The 22,265-nt window shown below is 47.9% G+C and overlaps 1 protein-coding gene across 4 annotated transcripts; it reads left to right on the top strand.

The window, feature by feature from the left end:
* Positions 1-5,431: 5,431 nt before the first annotated feature.
* LOC140719716 (zinc-binding protein A33-like) lies at positions 5,432-21,788 on the top strand. Of its 4 annotated transcripts, XR_012096986.1 has the most exons (8): positions 5,432-5,850; positions 5,929-6,024; positions 6,433-6,666; positions 7,373-7,395; positions 7,492-7,610; positions 14,995-15,058; positions 15,762-15,873; positions 21,721-21,788. XR_012096986.1 is itself a non-coding variant. In XM_073034540.1 (7 exons), the coding sequence occupies exons 1-7, from the start codon at positions 5,440-5,442 to the stop codon at positions 21,728-21,730; spliced, it is 1,005 nt and encodes a 334-aa protein (XP_072890641.1). In that variant the 5' UTR covers positions 5,432-5,439; the 3' UTR covers positions 21,731-21,782. The 4 variants fall into 4 exon arrangements, 3 of the variants coding, with proteins under 3 accessions (XP_072890641.1, XP_072890648.1, XP_072890633.1); XM_073034540.1 differs by lacking the exon at positions 14,995-15,058 and having other exon boundaries at positions 21,721-21,782; XM_073034547.1 differs by lacking the exon at positions 21,721-21,788 and having other exon boundaries at positions 15,762-15,942.
* Positions 21,789-22,265: the final 477 nt, after the last annotated feature.

Here is a 22,265-nt window from a genome sequence, read left to right as displayed (position 1 = left end):
GTTCCTCTGAGATGACAACACCGAGGAATTTAAAGTGGCCGACCCTCTCCACCTCAGATCCTCCAGTGTGGACTGGTTCATGGAGCTCTAGTTTCCTCTTCCCGAAGTCAATAATCAGCTCCTCAGTCTTGCTGACATTAGGAGGTTGTTGTTCTGGTGCCTCTCAGCCAGATTTTCAATCTCCTCCGATATGCTGATTCATCACCACCTTTGACTGGCCTGAGATAGTGGTGTCACCAGCAAACTTAACCCTGGCATTGGAGCTGTGCTCAGCCACACGGTCAGGAGTGTAAATCGAGTTGAGCAGGGTCCGAGAACACAGCCTTGTGGTGCATCTGTGCTGATGGAGATTGTGGAGGAGATGTTGCCAATCTGACCTGACAAGGGTGGGCAAGTGCGGAAATTGAGGATCCAATTGCACAAGAAGTTATTGAGGCCAAGATCTTGAAGCTTAGTGATTAGTTTTGAGAGGATGACAGTATTGAATGCTGAGCTGGCTTCGATAAAGAGCATCCTGATGTGTCCAGGTGTGGCCTGTATCTGGCCACAACCTGCCATTCCCTGTCTGTTCATGTGTCTGTCTGAATGCCACTGAAATGTTGTTGTTGTATCTGTTTCCACCCCCTCCCGACAACATAGGCACCTACACCGACCATTCTCTGTGTAAAAAATAAACTTGCCTCATCAATCTGCTTTAAACCTTCTCCTCTCACCTTATATTCACTCCCTGTAGTATCTGACTTTCCCACGCGGAGGATAAAGAGACTCTGACTGTCTGTAATGCCTGTGTCAGCTCTTGCTGACTTTTCCCTCGACAGCTGCTGAGTCACCGTGTTCCCAGACTTCTGTACCTTGTGTAACGCCCTGGGTCGCGTTTTTCCTGTTCTGCGGTAGGTATTTCATTCAGCAGCTCTGTGAGATCAGTCTGTTCTGCTCTCAGCCTGTTCGGCTCATTGTTCAAGATAAGGGATGATGAGGAATGTGTGTCATCCAGTCAGGATGGTGGAACTAGGGGAGGTTTTCTGGTGAGGAACACTGAAGTTGGGATTGGGACTTTTGTTTGGCCCCAATGAGGTCCCAGAACAGATCCTTGTGGGACACCACTGGTCACAACCCTCCAATCTGAATGTACTCCCTCCACCCCAACCCACTTCCTTCTGCAGACAAGCCAATTCTGAATCCACCTGGCCAAATTCCCTGGATCCCATGCCTTCTGACTTTCTGAATAAGCCTACCTTTCTGAATAAATGTGTCATCCAGTCAGGATGGTGGAACTAGGGGAGGTTTCCTGGTGAGGGACACTGAAGTTGGGATTGGGGCTTTTGTTTGGCGGTAGATGAAGAGAGAAGACACTGGAGAGAACAGGTCGTGAGATTCAATCCAGTGCGGGACCGTGATTCGATGGTCCGGTGCGGGACCGATTGAGGATGGGTGAATATGGTGAAACGTTGAGCTCCAACTTGTGAACATTTAACTGTTTAATTAAAACGGCCCTTCTCTTTTTGTTTTTCTTTACTAATCCTTTAGTTAAGATACATAAATATATTTCCTTTATTCGAATGCAGTGTACTGTCGGTTACTCCGTGGCACTAATATCTAACAGGGTGGCAAATTACACAGCATCCACACAAACCGGGGTTTGGGTGGGAGAACCGTCTCGATCTCACAAGTTTGACGAGACCAGACATTATCTTCCCGAGACTTACACAGCCAAGGAAACCAGAGGGTTTCGCTTGTGATCTCCTCAGTCTGTGATGCTCCCTCCCTGGTAAGGATGGAGGGGGAGGTGTACCAGAGTGATTCCCCACAACTCCTGCTGGACAGTGGGGAGCGGCGAGTGTGCACTTGGCATCTGTTGACACACTCCGTCCCGACTGGGTGAAAGCAGAGAGTGAGAGCGAATAACTGGAGCAATTCCGCCACCTGCTGGCCATACCGGGTATAACGGAAATGATATTTAAGATTCATTGTGCTATTTTCTGCTTCAAGTCAAGTCACTTTTTATTGTCATTTCGACCGCAATTCGACCTACCCAGGACTGCGTAAAGTGCACAAGACAGTGCAGGCATTACAATAAATAATAAACAAGACAATAGGCACAGTAGAGGGCAGTAAGATGGTGTCAGTCCAGGCTCTGATATCCTTTTAAATTGACATGTCGCTTGCCGAAGTGGGCCGTAAGGTCGGTCAGAACAAATCGAGCATTCGCACAATAAAGCAGAAAGAAGCTGAAATTTTTCGTTCTGCATATTATTTAGCTCAGAACGACAGACCATACTCTGATCACTTTGGCTTATTGGAGCTTCAGTAAAAAATGGTATTGATATTGGAATGGGACTGCATTCCCACTCTGGTGCTACAGAGATAATTAATCGCAGAGCCATTAATATGAAAAAGCAAATTTGCCAGCATATCAAGCAGATAAATGACAAATTTTCTGTTCTGTTTGATGAATCAAGAAGCCTGAGCATTGAGACTGTCCTAATAGTTTATCTGAAATGTGAAAGTGATAAGGAAGGTGATCCCCATTTTCTGTTTTTAGATCTCATTGAACAGCCTGATCAGAAAGCTGAAACGATTGAACTGTCTCAATAACCATGGGTTTGATGACTCTTACTTGAAACAGAACCTTGTAGCATTGGCTAGTGATGGGGTGAGTGTAATGCTTGGTGTCAAATCTAGTGTTGCTACAATTCTCAAGGAACATTACCCTGATGTGATAATTTGGCCCTGTCTTAATCACAAATTAGAACTTGCAGTAGGCGATTCAGAGAGAGAAGTTCATGGAATAAATCATTTCCAATCATTTAATGGACAAATTGTACTCTGTTTACAGTAGATCACCTCTAAATCAAAAGGAACTGTCTGAATGTGTCTCTCAAGTAGAACAACATATTTGCAAAATAGTCTGTGTTCTGGGCACCAGGTAGATAGCTAGCTCATTTCGAACTGTTTCAGCAGTGTGGCAAAATGATGAAGCACTGTGTTTTTATTTTGAAAAAGCAATGAAGAATGAATCAAGATCTGGGAGTGACAGAAAACCCTGTGAAGGTCTGTTCAACAGACTCTCTTCAGAACAGTTTCTATCGGACTGAGCTCTAATGTATGACACCTTGCATGAACTTGGTTTACTGTCAGAGTGTTTACAGAAACGCACTACTACGATTGTTTATGCAGACAAACTGATCCAATGGAGCATAAGATCACTGCATGGACTGAAAGAGCAACCTGGTACAAAAACTCCAGATCTGCGGAAACAGAATCAGAATCGGGTTAATTATCTCTGTTATATATGATTTGAATTGTGTTGCTCTGAGCAGCAGTGCAGTGCAGAGACATAACATCACTATGAATTATAAAATAAATAGTGCAAGTGAAGGAATAATGGGGGAATCAGTGGGAATCTGTGTGTCATCCCCGGCACAAAGAAGATGGTTGTGGTGTTTGGAGCCGATCATCTCAGCCACAGGACATCTCTGCAGGAACTCCTCAGGACAGAGTCCTCGGCCCAAACACCCTCAGCTGCTTCCTCAACGACCTTCTGTCCATCGTAAGGTCAGAGGTCGGGATGGTCACTGATGACGACACAATGTTCAGCACCATCTGCCACCCCTCAGGTAATGAAGCAGCCCACAACACAAATGCAGCAAGACCTGGACAATATCCAGGCCTGGGCTGATAGGTGGCAAGTGACAATCACACCACACAGTGTCAGGCAGTGATGTCTGAGGAAGGAATCTCTGGGAATCATGAGAATTGGGAAAATTCTTAAATATTTAAACTAGGTGCCTTACAATCTGGTGAATGATGGTAAAATTAATTAGACCAAGGGAGAAGGTGACTGAGAGGTGACGATATGACAGTCAGGTCAGTGATTAGACAGTGGACGTGTTCAGTCAGCAAGGTGAAGCTCACTGGATCAAAGGTAAACAGGTGGAGGTTGGATCGCAGACCACGGCAGGAGAGTTTATCATCAGATAAGGAGAGTCACGGCAGGAAAACAGGGTCAGAAATGAAGACAATGAATTACAGAGAGCATTGGGAAATGACTGTCAGTGAGATAGAGAGACACCACATAGAAATAATCAAAGGCTGAATACTACAGAGAAATGTAGGTTTCTGATGATTTTTTGTGAAATCCACGTCACCATTGTATAACAGAAACCCGTACGATTATTGACTCAGTATCTTTGAGATCACACTCGAAGTGTTTCCCAATGCTCACTGTAACAGGGTCTGAATAAACTGACTTGTTCCCGAAACTCATCACCGCTGTCTGGCAGGTTCTGTCTGTGCTGTTCCATCTGAACCGTGTTTAAGTGGGAGACTGGTCCCCACACCCACAACCCAACCCCCAGTCCCTCTGTCCCTCGAGCTGCTGTTGTGGACGCTGCCTGATGAAGACTGTCAGACTCAGCGACGTGGAGATTGCAGAGCAACACACTCAAAATACTGGAGGAACTCAGGGGGTCAGGCAGCAGCTGTGGAGAGGATAACAGTCGTCGTTTCAGACCGAGACCCTTGAACGCAGTTTATTCCTCTCCATATGCTGCCTGACCAGCTGAGTTCCTCCAGTATATTGTGTGTGTTGCTCTGGAATTCCAGCATCTGCAGAATCTCCTGTGTTTGTGAGTGGAGATTCCAGCCCAATGCCCCTGCTCTCTGGGGCTGATGGGGTTCAGAAGACAGGCGGGGAAATCATTTCCACACGTGGACCCTGTTCCGAACAAGTGAGACCAGATCTTTGGAGCCGGGCCGGGTCAAGCAGGGAAATGGAAATCAGGAGTTGAATGTTTTCCACACTGTGACGTGCAATGTACAGTCCTGTGGTGATTCCTGCAGACACATCTTTGTCATCGGCACAGCATCAGTCTCCTCACAGCAGATTCCCTCCACATCCCGTGTCCCATACCATTAACTGATTTAATAGTTGCTATAAATTTACATTATTCACTGTTTTTACACCTCAGTCTCTCTTTAGTCCTCCAGCTAAACGAATCGTGCTTTTGGAGGAACACCGAGGGTCGGGCAGCATCTGTGGAGAGAAATGGGCAATTGACATTTCGCGTAGAGAACCTTCGTCTGGACTGTCTCAACCCGGAATATCTTCTGTCTATTTTTCTCCACAAATGCTGTCTGACTCGCTTAGTTCCTTCCAGATTCTTGCATTTACAGTCCCTTCTGTCTCTCTTTTCAGGACTTGCCCTTTCAGTTCTGCCGTAGACTGAACCAAGCTCTTCTCTCCGGCTTTATCTAAGTTAGACTTGTTTAATGTGTTTCTGATCGCTGCTGTGGAAATGAACACGATTCCTGCTTCACTGAAAAGGAACATTCATTCCCCAGACTGCAGCGCCCCTGGTGGACAGCCGCGGTACGGCAGGCGTTCAGCAGCTCCCTGGAAGTGAAAGGATCCTGAACCAGGAAGTACCGGGAGTTAACATGGCTTCGAAAGGACAGGTCGAGAGTTTAACCGAGGAGGTAATTTGTCCCATCTGCCTGGATTTCTTCACCGATCCGCTTATACTGGAGTGTGGACACAACTACTGCCGCTCCTGCATCACACGGTGTTGGGAAAGGGAGCAGAGAAACCCCTGCCCGGAATGTAGAGAGGAGATTGCAGACCGCACCCTCAGGGTCAATCGGGCCTTGGCAAATCTGTCTGAGAAAGCTCGAAAACTAAACCTGAATCCGAAAGAGGAGGAAAGTAAACTTCACTGCGAGAAACATGGGGAAGAACTGAAGCTGTTTTGTGAGACGGACGAGACACTGATCTGCCTGATCTGTGCGACTGCGCGGGAACACAAGTCTCACAACTTCATGCTGGTTAACGAAGCCATTGAAATCTACAAGGTAAAACTAACCAGGTTTTGATCAGCTGTTTACTTAGTTGCAGATTTTGGTCTAATGTCTTTACTCTCTGATTCCCAGGGTCGGGTTAAATCTTCCTTAGACTCTCTCACTAAAAAGAAATCGGACTTCGAGGAAATGGAGCAACAACAGAAAGAGAAGATTTCTGGAGTTCAGGTGAGGCTCCTGAACAGAATTTACAAATTCGCTGTGTAGTTTTGTTCCCTTTAATGCAGGATAGCAGAGCATCGCAGCCCCAGTAACCTGGGATCGATCCTGACCCCTGGAGCTGTCTGCGTGGAGTTTGCATGTTCTCCCTGTATCCAGTACCTTCCTTTAGCCGACATTGCATTGTAATTGGCGACTGTAATTAACCTTGTGACGTTGGGTGGTCTGTGATTCAGGTCGGGGTTAGTGGGTCAGAGACGGAGTATATGTTTCAGGGAGATGTGGGGGAATGTGATGGAGGGGATTGTTCTGAGAACCAGCATAGACTTTAATGGGCTGAATGGTTACCTTCCATGTCAGAAGGAAGTACAAAAAATAGCCTCAAATAGTAAACTAGCCTCTCCTTTCATTTGACAGGAACAGACACACAGTCTTCAGTCCCAGATCACATCCCATTTTGCTGAACTGCGCCGGGTTCTCACTGAAAAAGAGCAGCGTGCACTGCGAGATCTCAGGGAAGAAGAGGAGAGGACTCTGAATCCAATGGAGAAAAATCTTCGAAAGATTCAAGAGAATTTAAGTTCCATCCAGGAGGAAATCACAAAGTTACAGGAACGGATGGATCAACAAGAAAATATCACATTCCTCATGGTGAGCGATTTCAGTTTGGATCTGTAAAAGTGCCCAGAGAAAAAATGATGTAATTTATTTCAAATACTGTAGCTGGAAACTGATTTCCACAATGTGGACGTCCTGACTGTTCAGAATTGTCATTGTCCCAAACCGGCCTCCCACAACATCTGTACATCACAGGACAGTCTGCAACCTTCTCGGGAATGAGTTACCCTGATCAGAGCACTGAGCTGGTGGTCGTTTCTGTGATTCCCACGTATAATATCCCCGATACTCAGAGTAACACCCAGTTACAGTCACAGGCTGTGAGTGTGTTTCTGATATTCTCTTCACCTCATTTCTTGTAGGATTTATTAACAACCAACTGATGCTTTATCTTTGACTATTGGTCTCAGACAAGGAGAAATATTTTCTCCACTCCCATCCCATCAAATCCATTCGGAGGTTTAAATTCCTCCATCTGATCCTCCCTGACATCATATCCAGATAAAAATACACAACCTGTCCAATCTCTCCTGCAAGTTCCATCCTCTCAGTTATGGTATAAATTTCATAAACATTCCTTGTACTTTCTCCCGTGGTTCTCCTCTTTCTTCATTCGTTTCAGTGGGAGAGAGTTAAGTGAGAATTTTCAGCAGCTTGTAATAACTTGTCTCAGATTCTTGCTGTTCGGATGCCGATGGTCAGTCTCAGTCAATTGAGATCTGTGTTTGATTTATTTCAGGAGGAAGCTCGTCGGAAGAGGAGGTAGGACATGGTCTTGACCGAAACTCTGTGTGGATTTGTAAAATAGTTCAAATATCACTGATGTTCAGTTTATAACCAGATGTATAATATTTACAGGATTGGTGATAATGACAAGACATTGTCAGTGACAGGCGGTGCCCTGCTGGTTGAAAAATTCTATCACCCCTATTTGTTCGACACAGCATTGGGAGAAGCGTTTGACGGCATTAATCGAGGTAAAACATACAGATTCATTCCGGCACCAACCCCACCTGCCGGGAGGCATCACTGCCACATGGTCAGCTGGAGATGTCAGACCCTTGAACACACCAAACCAGGGGCAAAGTACAAACAATTCACTGGTCTGTTAGGTGAATCACTGCATCCTGATCCCATTTGCACTGGACAAACAAGCCAATGCACGGGTTTGAATCCTGACATGGTAGCTCTGGAATTAATATTCCATTAATGTAATTAAAGTGGATAAAATCTGGTATCACTGTGGTGACAGGGATTGTCAGAAAAACACACCAGTCCTTCGAGCCACTCACCCTGTCTGACCTGTCCGTGACCGCAGTCTGATTGACTCAGCTCTGCCCCCTGCTGGACTCGCCAGTCTCACTGTTGTTATCAAACCACCACATTAAGACTGAGCCCGGACACACCAATCAGCATTAACACTGGTGGACACAGCATAACTGGTCTGGCAAATCTCCCTCACACACATTCTCAAGAAGGTTCAGCAGATTGTAGTCAGAGTCTCAACATTGCACATTGTTAAACCCCTCAGTAACCTGGAAACTATTCTCTTCAGACACAGTGAATGGTTTCTATTTGAACAATTCACACGTGTCACCCATATTCATCCCCCTTCACCTTCTGTTTCCATCTACACACACAGTTCACCACAGGCTTTCCACCCCCTTCCCCATCTGGTCCTGGTTCCATCTGCCATTCATCTCTCCCCTAATGGTTCCCATTGTCATAAACAGGAAAAAGTCTGCAGATGCTGGAATTCCAAATCAACACACACAAAATGCTGGAGGAACTCAGCAGGTCAGACAGCATCTATTGTAATGAATAAACAGTTGATGTTTTGGGCTGTGATCCTTCTTCAGGACTAAAATTGAAGAGGGGTGATGCCAGAATAAAAAGGTGGGGAGTGGGGAGAGAGGCTAGCGAGAAGGTGATAGGTGAAGCAGGGGGGTGGGAAAGCTAAAGGGCTGGAGAAGAAAGAATCTGATTGGAGAGGAGAGTGGACCATAAGAGAAAGGGAAGGAGGAGGGGACCCAGGGAGTAGTGATAGGGAGGTGAGAAGAGGTTAAAAGCCAGAGTGGGGAATAGAAGAAGAGGGGAGGGGATGAGAAAAATTTTACCTGAAGAGGAAATCAATATTCATGCCATCAGGTCAGAGGCTACCCAGGCAGAATACAAGGTGTTCTCCTCCATCCTGAGGATGGCCTCATCTTGGCGCAAGAGGCAGCCATGGACCGACATTTTGGAATGGGAATTAAAATGTTTGGCCACTGGCAAGTTCCCCTTTGGGTGGATTGAGTGGAATCCCCTTTACTGATAAGATTCCAGCACAGGTTGGCCTTTGTGCTCCTGTTTCTCACCCTCCCACAGCTGTCTCCCACCTTCCCATCTCCCAACTATCCCCGCAACCCCGCTCTGACTAGCGATCAAAACTTTCACTGTGTTGGTGTTGGTTTCACTTCCCAGTGTCTCCCAACTCCACAGTCTGCACTCCCCACCCTTCCACTACCTGGAGCATCGTGCCTGCCATCTTTCACCAATCTTCAGTCCACAGTCACTTCAGACTCCTGTCTCATCACTCCCCTTCTCCTCTGCTCAATCTAACCCATCATAACCTTATATATTTCTGTCAGATCACCTCCCAGTCTATTTACCTGCATTTGGTCCATATCCTTCTAAACCTCCCTGTCATCATTTCTCAGTCCCAGGGCTCAACTCCTCTCTGTGCCAGTTCCACAGAGCCCTCAATTCCCCCGTGTTACAGAAGATTATCAACCTCATTTTCTACCACATTACAGAAGCAAATGTGCTGCAGGTCCTAAAATGCAGAAAGGTCGATAAATCCCCAGGTCCTGATCAAGTGTTTCCCAGGACTTTGTGAGAAGCTCAGGAAGAAATTGAGAGGCCCTTTTGGAGATTTGTGTGTCATCGATAACTACGGGTGAGGGGCCAGAAGACTAGAGGGAGACTAATTTTGAACATTTGTTGAAGATCGACTGTAGGGAAAAGCCTGGGAAGTACAGACCAGTGAGCCTAACGTCAGAGGTGGGTTCATTAATGGAGGGGATTCTGAGAGACAGGATCTACATTTATTTGGAAAGGCGAGGACTAATCAGGGAGACCCAGCTTGGTTTTCTGCATGGACGGTACGGTAGCATAGTGGTTAGCACAACGGTTTACAGTACCAGCGACCCGGGTTCATGTCCCGTCACTGGCTGTGAGGAGTTTGTACATTCTCCCCGTGACCGTGTGGATTTCCTCTGGGTTCTCCGGTTTCACAGTCCAAACCCATACGTTTGGCAGGTTAATTGGTAATTGTAACTTGTCCCATGGTCAGGCTCGGATTAAATCAGGGGTTGCTGGGTGGTGGGGGTCATTGTAACTTGCCCCATGGTCAGGCTCGGATTAAATCAGGGATTCCTGGGTGGTGGGGGTCATTGTAACTTGCCCCATGGTCAGGCTCGGATTAAATCAGGGGTTCCTGGGTGGTGAGGGTCATTGTAACTTGTCCTATGGTCAGGCTCGGATTAAATCAGGGATTGCTGGGTGGTGGGGGTCAAAGGGCCGGAAGGGCCTATTCCGTGCTGTATCTCAATAAATAAATTACAGCTGATGAAAGTGCAGTAGACATTGTCTCCATGGAGTTCAGCGAGGGACTTGACAAGGTAGCAGAGAGTTCGATCACATGGGATACAGTACAATTCTTCTGGGTGCAGAAGACCATTCGGCCCTTCGAGCCGGCACCGCCATTCTGAGATCATGGCTGATCATCTACTGTCAATACCTGGTTCCTGCCTTGCCCCCATATCCCTTGATTCCCCTATCCGTAATATACCTATCTCGCTCCTTCTTGAAAGCATCTAGAGAATTGGCCTCCACAGCCTTCCGAGGCAGTGCATTCCAGACCTCCACAACTCTCTGGGAGAAGAAGTTTTTCCTTAACTCTGTCCTAAATGACCTACCCCTTATTCTCAAACCATACCCTCTGGTACTGGACTCTCCCAGCATCTGGAACATATTTCCTGCCTCTTGTCCAATCCCTTAATAATCTATTATGTTGCAATCAGATCCCCTCTCAATCTCCTTAATTCCAGCGTGTATAAGCCCAGTCTCTCTAACCTCTCTGCGTAAGACAGTCCGGACATCCCAGGAATTAACCTTGTGAATCTACGCTGCACTTTCTCTACAGCCAGGATGTCCTTCCTTAACCCTGGAGACCAAAACTGTACACAATACTCCAGGTGTGGTCTCACCAGGGCCCTGTACAAATGCAAGAGGATTTCCTTGCTCTTGTACTCAATTCCCTTTGTAATAAAGGCCAACATTCCATTAGCCTTCTTCTCTGCCTGCTGCACTTGCTCATTCACCTTCAGTGACTGATGAACAAGGACTCCTAGATCTCTTTGTATTTCTCCCTTACCTAACTACACCATTCAGATAATAATCTGCCTTCCTGTTCTTACTCCTAAAGTGGATAACCTCACACTTATTCACATTAAACGTCATCTGTCAGGTATCTACCCACTCACAGCCTATCCAAGTCACCCTGAATTCTCCAAACATCCTCATCACATGTCACACTGCCACCCAGCTTAGTATCATCAGCAAACTTGCTGATGTTATTCTCAATGCCTTCATCTAAATCGTTGATGTAAATCGTAAACAGCTGTGGTCCCAATACCGAGCCCTGTGGCACCCCACTAGTCACCACCTACCATTCTGAGAAACACCCATTCACCGCTACCCTTTGCTTTCTATCTGCCAGCCAGTTTTCTATCCATGTCAATATCCTCCCCCCAATGCCATGAGCTCTGATTTTACCCACCAATCTCCTATGTGGGACCTTATCAAATGCCTTCTGAAAATCAAGGTACACTACATCCACTGGATCTCCCTTGTCTAACTTCCTGGTTCCATCCTCAAAAAACTCCAATAGATTAGTCAAGCATGATTTGCCCTTGGTAAATCCATGCTGGCTTGGCCCAATCCTATCACTGCTGTCTAGATATGCCACTATTTCATCTTTAATAATGGACTCTAGCATCTTCCCCACTACTGATGTTAGGCTGATGGACGATAGTTCTCTGTTTTCTCCCTCCCTCTTTTCTTAAAAAGTGGGATAACATTAGCCATTCTCCAATCCTCAGGAACTGATCCTGAATCTAAGGAACATTGGAAAATGATTACCAATGCATCCGCAATTTCCAGGGCCACCTCCTTTAGTACCCTAGGATGCAGACCATCTGGACCTGGGGATTTGTCAGGCTTCAGTCCATTAGTCTACTCATCACCGTTTCCTTCCTAATGTCAATCTGTTTCATTTCCTCTGTTACCCTATGTCCTTGGCCCATCCATACATCTGGGAGATTGCTTGTGTCTTCCCTGGTGAAGACAGATCTAAAGTAATTATTAAATTCTTCTGCCATTTCTCTGTTTCCCATAACAATTTCACCCAATTCATTCTTCAAGGGCCCAACATTGTTCTTAACTATCTTCTTTCTCTTTACCGACCTAAAAAAGCTTTTGCTATCCTCCTTTATATTCCTGGCTCGTTTGTGTTCGTACCTCATTTTTTCTCCCCGTATTACCTTTTTAGTTAAGTTCTGTTGTTCCTTAAAAAATTTCCCAATCATCTGTCCTCCCACTCACCTTAGCTCTGTGATAGTTCCTTTTTGTTAATGCTATGCAATCTCTGACTTCCTCTGACGATCTGGAATAGGATACAGAGTTGTCTGGGTGGAGTCCTGTGACCAGTGGTTGTTCTGCAGGGATCGGTGCTGGGTCCACTGTTTTTCATCATTCATATGAATGATTTGGAGAGAATGTAGGTGACGTGTTTAGTAGGTTTGTAAAGAACTCTAAAATTGGTGGTTTCATGGACAGTGAAGAGGTTATTTATTTATTTAGAGACAGTGTGAAACAGGCCGTCCCAGACCAATGACCCACTCCACCCAGCACCCCAACTATTTAAAACCAGCCTAATCACGGGGCAATGTACAATGACCATTTAACCTACAAACCGTTATGTCTTTGTACGAGCGTCACACAGTGATAGAAACGAACAGCACAGGCCCTTCAGCCCATCTGGTCTGTACCAAAACATTTAAACTACCTGCTCCCATCGACCTGCACCGGGACCATGGTCCTCCAACTCCGACCATCCATTTACCGTCCAAACTTCACTTAAATGTTTCAATCGAGCTTGCATGCACCACTTGCACTAGCAGCTCGTTCCACATTCTCACAACCCTCTAAATGAAGAAGTTTCCCCTCATGTTCCCCTTAAACTTTTCATCTTTCACCTTTAACCCATGACCTCTGCTTGTAATCCCACCCAACCTCCATGGAAAAAGCCTGCTTGCATTTACCCTATCTATACCCCTCATTATTTTGTATACCTCTATCAAATTTCCCCTTAGTCTTCTATGTTACAGGAATAAAGTCCTAAACTATTCAATCTTTCCTCATGACTCAGGTCCTCCAGTCCCAGCAACGTCCCTGGAAATTTTCTCTGTACTCTTTCAAACTTGTTTACATCCTTCCTGTAGGTAGGTGACCAAAACTGTACACAATACTCCGAATTAGACCTCACCAACATTTCATACAACTTCAGCATAACAACCATCTCCTGTACTCAATACTTTGATTTCTGAATGCCAATGTGACAAAAGTGTTGGGAACTGTCTCGTTGTGTTCAGCGTTCTGTGTAAAGCCCCGGCCCTACGTCCTGTATCCAAGGAGGGGTCCCGGCTCTGTGTTCTGCGTTCCTGTCCTTCCTTGACCAAGGCTCTGTATTCTCATCATGTCCATGTGCCTCACCCAGCACAGGAGTACCTTGCCTAGCCCGGTGCTGGGATTCTCTCGTCCTGTGCTGCGGTTCCCTTGTCCTGTCTGGGAAGCTCTCGTCCCGTCCTGTGCCTCTCCTCGTCCTGTAGCCACGTCTTTTCCTCACCTGGTTCTGGAGTCCGAACCCGAGTCAAGACCCAGGTTCTGGGTCCTTGTCCAGTCTCTGGCCCCAAGCCCAAGCCCAGGCTCCTAGTTCCCAGTTCCATGTCCTGGTTCCCTATCCTCATCTAGTCCTAGCCCAGGCCCGGAATCCTTGTCTCGTCTGGGGCCTGTGTCATGTCCAGCGTTCTTTCTTCCTCACTTCCCTTGCTTCCTTCTCATGCCCAGTCCTATTCCTGGTAGTTCAGTGTCTGTGTCTTGCTTTTGGGTCCGTTCCCAACCTCCCCCCATGACAATTTTAAACTTGTTTACATCTTTCCTGTAGGTCATTGACTGAACCTGCGCACAATATTCAAAATTAGGCCTCATCAGTGTCTCATACAACTTCAACATAACATCCATCTCCTGTACTCAATACTTTGATTTCTGAAGGCCAAAGAAAAGCTTTTATTATGTCCCTATCAACCTGTAACACCACTTCCGATGTATTCTGGACCTGTGTTCCCAGATCTGCTGTAGAACAGAGTCCTCAGTGCCCGACCATTCACTGTGAAAGACCTACACTGGGGTCCTACCGAAGAGCAACAGCTCACACTTGTCTGCATTAAATTCCAGCTGACACTTTTCAGCCCATTTTCCCAGCTGCTCCAGATCCCACTGCAAGTAATGATGGTCTTCCTCGCTGTCCACTCCTCCCCAATCTGAGGGATGAATCCGGAGCACCCGGAGGAAATGCACGAGGTCCCGGGGAGAAAGTACAAACTCCTTACAGATGGTGTCGGAATTGAACTCTGAACTCTGGAACGCCCCGAGGTGCAACAGTATTGTGTTATCGACTACATAACCCATTGCTCATGGTTTATCCAAGATTACAATGAGATCTTGATTAATTGGGTCTCTTGGCCATTGGATGGAAATTGATTTTAAATAAGAGAGATGAGGGTGTTGCATTTTGGAAGGCAAACCAGGACAGGATTTACACAGCAATCAGGGGCCCTGGAGAGTGTTGTGGAACAGAGAGACCAGGAGGTGATTGTCTTCATCAGTCAGAATACTGAGTACAGGAGCTGGGATGTCAGGTTATGAGTGTACAAGACATTGGGAAGGCCACATTTGGAGCAGAGTAACACACACAAACTGCTGGAGGAACTCAGCAGGTCAGGCAGCAGCTCTGGATATGAATAAACAGTTGATGATTTGGGCCAAGGTTTTGTGTGTGTTGCTTTGGATTTCCAGCATCTGCAGACTTTCTTGTCTTTATGATTTGGATCACACTGTCCGGTGCTGGTGACCTTTCTACAGGAAGGACGTCATTAAACTGAGAGGGTATAAAACAGATTTACAAGGATGTTACTGGGACTGGAGGGTTTGGGTTATAAGGAGAGGCTGAATATTCTGGGTCTTTTTCCTGGAGCTCAGGAGGCTGCCAAAGGAAACCGTGGACGTGGATACAGTTACAACGATTTAAAATACACCTGGACGGGTACGTGGTTAGGAAAGTTTTAAAGGAATAATGGGCAAATACAGGTAAATGGAACTAGTTCATTAAAGCGAATTGGTCGGCACGGATGAATTCTGCCTCTTTAAATGCCTCCAGTGTTTACTCACCCCATCCTCATCTGGATCCAGTTGTTGCTCCACCCCTTCCTCATACCCGTTTCCACTGCTATCTCCCGTCTTTCTTTCCATTCGTGAGGTAAGGTCTCGGCTTGAAACATCGACTGTACATCTCCCTTATCACACGCTGCTTGACCCGCTGAGATTCTCCAGAATATCCGCTCTCCATGTTGAGGAAAAACCTCGGGAAGATGCTGATTGTCCGTCCGCTGTGCTTGGGTAAAACCCCGGGAAAGGGTCCTGTCTCCCCCCCCCCCCCCCCCGACTGTACCTGAGGCCGAGTGGCCTCTCCACCGGTCCCAGGGCCGCGCTGCCCGAGTCTCCCCCCGATTCCCGGGGCCGCGCTGCCCGAGTCTCCCCCCGATTCCCGGGGCCGCGCTGCCCGAGTCTCCCCCCGATTCCCGGGGCCGCGCTGCCCGAGTCTCCCCCCGATCCCCGGGGCCACGCTGCCCGAGTCTCCCCCCGATCCCCGGGGACGCGCTTCCCGAGTCTCCCCCGGTCCCAGGGCCGTGCTGTCCGAGTCTCCCCCCGATCCCGGGGACTCTCTAATTCTCTGCTTCTCCCCCCAGTCTCTGTCACCCTGGATGTGGAAACGGCGACTCCGCGGCTCGAGGTGTCTGAGGATCGGAAGAGTGTGAGATACACCGAGACATGGAGGAATCTCCCTGACACCGGGAAGAGGTTCATATACTGGCTTTGTGTGCTGGGATCGGAGGGATTCACATCGGGGAGACATTACTGGGAGGTGGAGGTGACGGGGAATCGGTGGTGGGATCTGGGAGTCGCCGCAGAGTCTGTGGAGAGGAAGGGAGGGGTCACAGTGAGTCCGGAGACCGGATTCTGGAGAATCGCGCGGGTTGATGACGTGATGTGGGTTCTCACCTCCCCTTTGTCCCGTCTCCCTGCCGGTCCCATCCCCGGGAGGGTGGGAGTTTATCTCAGTTACGAGTCCGGGACAGTTTCATTTTACAACGCGGAGACCAAGTCCCATCTCCACACCTTCACTGGGAATAAATACACGGAGAAACTTTATCCTTTCTTCTGGACTGGATATAAAAACGAGTGGCTGAGAATCTGCTCCGGTTCCGCTCCGGGTCTGTAAACGGGTCGGGTCCCGGGACTGGCGTCAGGAGTCAGTCAGTGTAAATATAAATGTACGGAGAGTGAAATAAACATGATTTGAGAATTATCGATCCATTAATTTTAACTCATTCAACGCATCCATCAACGGAACAGAAACACTGCGGATTCAGCAGCAGCCGCGGGCGGCGGGTCCTGAGCTCCCCGGCTCCCCCGGGTGGTAAAGTCCACCGGGACTGACAGGGTAACTGGGGCATGTGGTGGTGGTGCTGACTGGCAGAGGGAGGTCAGGGTGAATCTTGGTAATACGGGACATGTTGTGGTGGTAACACACAAAGCGTCTGGGTCTCCCACCGTGTCAGGTAACATCTGTGGAAGGAAATGGACAGGTGAGGTGTAATAGCTGAGGGAGGGGTAATAAATGAGTGAGCGGTGGAAATGTGTCAGAAACTGGGAGGTAGGAGGTGTCAGTGACAAGAGGGCAGAAGATTTTGGAATCCGACAGGAGTGGAAAGTGGACCCCGGAGTAAAGAGAGGGAGGTGGGGAGGAGTGGGTGGGTGATGGAGAGGGTGGGGAGGAGTGTGTGGGTGATGGGCAGATGGAGAGGGTGTGGATGAGTGTGTGGGTGATGGAGAGGGTGGGGAGGAGTGTGTGGGTGATGGGCAGATGGAGAGGGTGGGGAGGAGTGTGTGGGTGATGGGCAGATGGAGAGGGTGGGGAGGAGTGTGTGGGTGACGGGCAGATGGAGAGGGCGGGGAGGAGTGTCTGGGTGATGAGCAGATGGAGAGGGTGGGGGAGGAGTGTGCAGACGATGGGCAGATGGAGAGGGTGGGGGGGACTGTGTGGGTGATGGGCAGATCGAGAGGGTGGGGAGGACTGGGTGATGGAGAGGGAGGGGAGGTGTGTGTGGTTGATGGGTGGGGAGGAGTGTGTGGGTGATCGAGAGGGTGGGGAGGACTGTGTGGGTGATGGAGAGGGAGGGGAGGTGTGTGTGGTTGATGGGTGGGGAGGAGTGTGTGGGTGATGGAGAGGGTGGGGAGGAGTGTGTGGGTGATGGAGAGGGTGGGGAGGAGTGTGTGGGTGATGGGCAGATGGAGAGGGTGGGGAGGAGTGTGTGGGTGACGGGCAGATGGAGAGGGTGGGGAGGAGTGTGGGTGACAGGCAGATGGAGAGGTGGGGAGGAGTGTGTGGGTGATGGGCAGTTGGAGAGGGTGGGGAGGAGTGTGTGGGTGACGGGCAGATGGAGAGGGAGTGGAGGAGTGTGGGTGATGGGCAGATGGAGAGGGAGTGGAGGAGTGTCGGTGATGGGCAGATGGAGAGGGTGGGGAGGAGTGTGTGGGTGATGGACAGATGGATACGGTGGTGAGTGTGGGTGATGGGCAGATGGAGAGGGTGGGGAGGAGTGTGGGTGATGGGCAGATGGAGAGAGTGTGAAGGGGTTTGTGGGTGAAGGGCAGATGGAAAGGGTGGGGAGGAGTGTGTGAGTGACGGGCGGATGGACAGGGTGGTGGAGGAGTGTGTGGTTGATGGGCCGATGGAGAGGGTGGGGAGGAGTGTGTGTGTGATGGGCAGATGGAGAGGGTGGGGAGGAGTGTGTGGTTGATGGGCCGATGGAGAGGGTGGGGAGGAGTGGGTAGGTGATGGGCAGATGGAGAGGGAGGTGAGGAGGAGTGTGTGGGTGATGGGCAGATTGAGACGGTGGGGTGGAGTGTGTGGATGATGGGAAGATGGAGAGGTGGGGAGGAGTGTGTGGTTGATGGGCCGATGGAGAGGTGGGGAGGAGTGTGTGGTTGATGGGCAGATGGAGAGGGTGGGGAGGAGTGTGTGGGTCACGGGCAGATGGACAGGGTGGGGAGGAGTGTTGGTGATGGGCAGATGGAGAGGGTGGGGGAGGAGTGTGGGTGATGGGCAGATGGAGAGGTGGGGAGGAGTGTGTGGGTGATGGGCAGATGGAGAGGGTGGGGAGGAGTGTGGGTGATGGGCAGATGGAGATGGTTGGGAGGAGTGTGTGGGGGATGGGCAGATGGAGAGGGTGGGGAGGAGTGTGTGGGTGATGGGCAGATGGATCAGGAGGAGAGAGACGATTAAACCGGAAAAGTGACAGAGGGAGCGACTAACTTAACTCTTTATTATCAAGTTACCTGAGAGAACCCTCCTTAAGCTCTCTGTCTAGGGGGCTGCTTCGAAGGTCTCTCTCCTCTGAAGCAAATACAGTTCTTTTTATACCATGCAGTCATTACACAGATACAATATAGAACATAGAATAGTACAGCACAGTACAGGCCCTTCAGCCCACAATGTTGTGCCGACCCTCAAACCCTGCCTCCCATATAACCCCCCTACCTTAAATTCGTCCATATACCTGTCTAGTAGTCTCTTAAACTTCACTAGTGTATCTGCCTCCACCACTGACTCAGACAGTGCATTCCACGCACCAACCACTCTCCGAGTGAAAAACCTTCCTCTAATATCCCCCTTGAACTTCCCTCCCCTTACCTTAAAGCCATGTCCTCTTGTACTGAGCAGTGGTGCCCTGGGGAAGAGGCGCTGGCTGTCCACTCTGTCTATTCCTCTTAATATCTTGTACAACTCTATCATGTCTCCTCTCATCCTCCTCTCCAAAGAGTAAAGCCCTAGCTCCCTTAATCTCTGATCATAATCCATACTCTCTAAACCAGGCAGCATCCTGGTAAATCTCCTCTGTACCCTTTCCAATGCTTCCACATCCTTTTTATACTGAGGTGACCCGAACTGGACACAGTACTCCAAGTGTGGCCTAACTAGAGTTTTATAGAGCTGCATCATTACATTGCGACTCTTAAACTCTATCCCTCGACTTATGAAAACTAACACCCCATAAGCTTTCTTAACTACCCTATCTACCTGTGAGGCAACTTTCAGAGATCTGTGGACAAGTACCTCCAGATCCCTCTGCTCCTCCACACTACCAAGTATCCTGCCATTTACTTTGTACTCTGCCTTGGAGTTTGTCCTTCCAAAGTGTACCACCTCACACTTCTCCAGGTTGAACTCCATCTGCCACTTCTCAGCCCACTTCTGCGTTCTATAATGTCACTCTGCAATCTTCGACAATCCTCTACACTATCTAGATAGATAGATACTTTATTCATCCCCATGGGGAAATTCAACTTTTTTCCAATGTCCTATACACTTGTTGTAGCAAAACTAATTACATACAATACTTAACTCAGTAAAAAAAATATGATATGCATCTAAATCACCATCTCAAAAAGCATTAATAATAGCTTTAAAAAGTTCTCAAGTCCTGGCGGTAGAATTGTAAAGCCTAATGGCATTGGGGAGTATTGACCTCTTCATCCTATTGCATCGATAGTAACCTGTCGCTGAAACTGCTTCTCTGTCTCTGGATGGTGCTATGTAGAGGATGTTCAGAGTTTTCCATAATTGACCGTAGCCTACTCAGCGCCCTTCGCTCAGCTACCGATGTTAAACTCTCCAGTACTTTGCCCACGACAGAGCCCGCCTTCCTTACCAGCTTATTAAGACGTGAGGCTTCCCTCTTCTTAATGCTTCCTCCCCAACACACCACCACAAAGAAGAGGGCGCTCTCCACAACTGACCTATAGAACATCTTCAGCATCTCACTACAGACATTGAATGACGCCAACCTTCTTAGGAAGTACATTCGACTCTGTGCCTTCCTGCACAAGGCATCTGTGTTGGCAGTCCAACACTACCAACCTTTGTGTCGTCTGCAAACTTGCCAACCCACCCTTCTACCTCCACATCCAGGTGGTTAATAAAAATCACAAAAAGTAGAGGTCCCAGAACAGATCCTTGTGGGACACCACTGGTCACAACCCTCCAATCTGAATGTACTCCCCCCCGCCCCCAACCACGACCCTCTTCCTTCTGCAGGCAAGCCAATTCTGAATCCACCTGGCCAAATTCCCTGGATCCCATGCCTTCTGACTTTCTGAATAAGCCTACATTTCTGAATAAATGTGTCATCCAGTCAGGATGGTGGAACTAGGGGAGGTTTCTCTGGTGAGGGACACTGAAGTTGGGATTGGGGGTAGATGAAGAGAGAAGATTCTGGAGAGAACAGGTCGTGAGATTCGATCCGGTGCGGGACCGTGATTCGAGGGTCCGGTGCCGAGACCGATTGAGGTTCGGTGAATATGGTGAAACGTTGAGCTCCAACTTGTGAACATTTAACTGTTTAATTAAAATAGCCCTTCTCTTTTTGTTTTTCTTTACTAACCCTTTAGTTAAGATTCATAAATATATTTCCTTTATTTGAATGCAGTGTACTTTCGGTTACTCCGTGGCACTAATATCTAACAGGGCAGCAAGGATGGGGGGGGGGGGGAGGGGAAGGTGTACCAGAGTGATTCCCCACAACCCCTGCTGGACAGTGGGGAGCGGCGAGTGTGCACTTGGCATCTGTTGACACACTCCGTCCCGACTGGGTGAAAGCAGAGAGTGAGAGCGAATAACTGGAGCAATCCCGCCACCTGCTGGTCACACAGGGTATAACGGAAATGATATTTAAGATTCATTGAGCAAACACGAGGAAATCTGCAGAAGCTGGAAATTCAAACAACACACAAAATGCTGGTGGAACACATCAGGCCAGGCAGCATCTATAGGAGAAGCACTGTCGACGTTTCCGGCCGAGACCCTGACGAAGTTAGTCCTGACAAAGGGTCTCAGCCCAAAACGTCGACAGTGCTTCTCCTATAGATGCTGCCTGGCCTGCTGTGTTCCACCAGCATTTTGTGTGTGTTGTTTTAAGATTCATGTTATTTTCTGCTTCAAGTCAAGTCAAGTGACTTTTTATTGCCATTTCGACCATAACTGCTGGTACAATACACAGTAAAAATGAGACAATGTTTTCAGGACCATGGTGCTGCATGAAACAATACAAAAACTACACTGGACTGCAGACCTACCCAGGACTGCGTAAAGTGCACAAGACAGTGCAGGCATTACAATAAATAATAAACAAGACAATAGGCACAGTAGAGGGCAGTAAGATGGTGTCAGTCCAGGCTCTGATATCTTTTTAAATTGACATGTCGCTTGCCGAAGTGGGCCGTAAGGTCGGTCAGAACAAATCGAGCATTCGCACAATAAAGCAGAAAGAAGCTGAAATTTTTCGTTCTGCATATTATTTAGCTCAGAACGACAGACCATACTCTGATCACTTTGGCTTATTGGAGCTTCAGTAAAAAATGGCATTGACATTGGAATGGGACTGCATTCCCACACTGGTGCTACAGAGATAATTAATCGCAGAGCCATTAATATGATAAAGCAAATTTGCCAGCATATCAAGCAGATAAATGACAAATTTTCTGTTCTCATTGATGAATCAAGAAGCCTGAGCATTGAGACTGTCCTAATAGTTTATTTGAAATGTGAAAGTGATAAGGAAGGTGATCCCCATTTTCTGTTTTTAGATCTCATTGAACAGCCTGATCAGAAAGCTGAAACGATTGAACTGTCTCAATAACCATGGGTTTGATGACTCTTACTTGAAACAGAACCTTGTAGCATTTGCTAGTGATGGGGTGAGTGTAATGCTTGGTGTCAAATCTAGTGTTGCTACAATTCTCAAGGAACATTACCCTGATGTGATAATTTGGCCCTGTCTTAATCACAGATTAAAACTTGCAGTAGGTGATTCTGTGAGAGAAGTTCATGGAATAAATCATTTCCAATCATTTAATGGACAAATTGTACTCTGTTTACAGTAGATCACCTCTAAATCAAAAGGAACTGTCTGAATGTGTCTCTCAAGTAGAACAACACATTTGCAAATCTCACTGTTGTGGAGGGAAGGAGTTGTCTTTACAGTTGTGTGTGGGGGGAGGGGTGATCCGATGGATGAACGGAGAGATTATGGGATGTTGGGAAGGTTTACACACATGACTGGAAGAGGTCGGATCAGACAGGTCACTGGGCCTGACTAATCTGCGGAAACAGATTCAGAATCGGGTTAATT

This window comes from Hemitrygon akajei, chromosome 2, assembly GCF_048418815.1.
Source record: "Hemitrygon akajei chromosome 2, sHemAka1.3, whole genome shotgun sequence".
NCBI classification, from domain to species: domain Eukaryota; kingdom Metazoa; phylum Chordata; class Chondrichthyes; order Myliobatiformes; family Dasyatidae; genus Hemitrygon; species Hemitrygon akajei.
This window is presented reverse-complemented; position numbering and strand designations above follow the sequence as displayed.

Bases quoted from the DNA above. Each gene is read 5' to 3' on its own strand.
- LOC140719716 (XM_073034532.1), top strand. From the start codon at position 5,440: ATGGCTTCGAAAGGACAGGTCGAGAGTTTAACCGAGGAGGTAATTTGT. The intron at 5,851-5,928 runs GTAAAACTAACC...TCTGATTCCCAG, and splicing joins AAGCCATTGAAATCTACAAG to GGTCGGGTTAAATCTTCCTT. The intron at 7,611-15,761 runs GTAAAACATACA...TTCTCCCCCCAG, and splicing joins GTTTGACGGCATTAATCGAG to TCTCTGTCACCCTGGATGTG.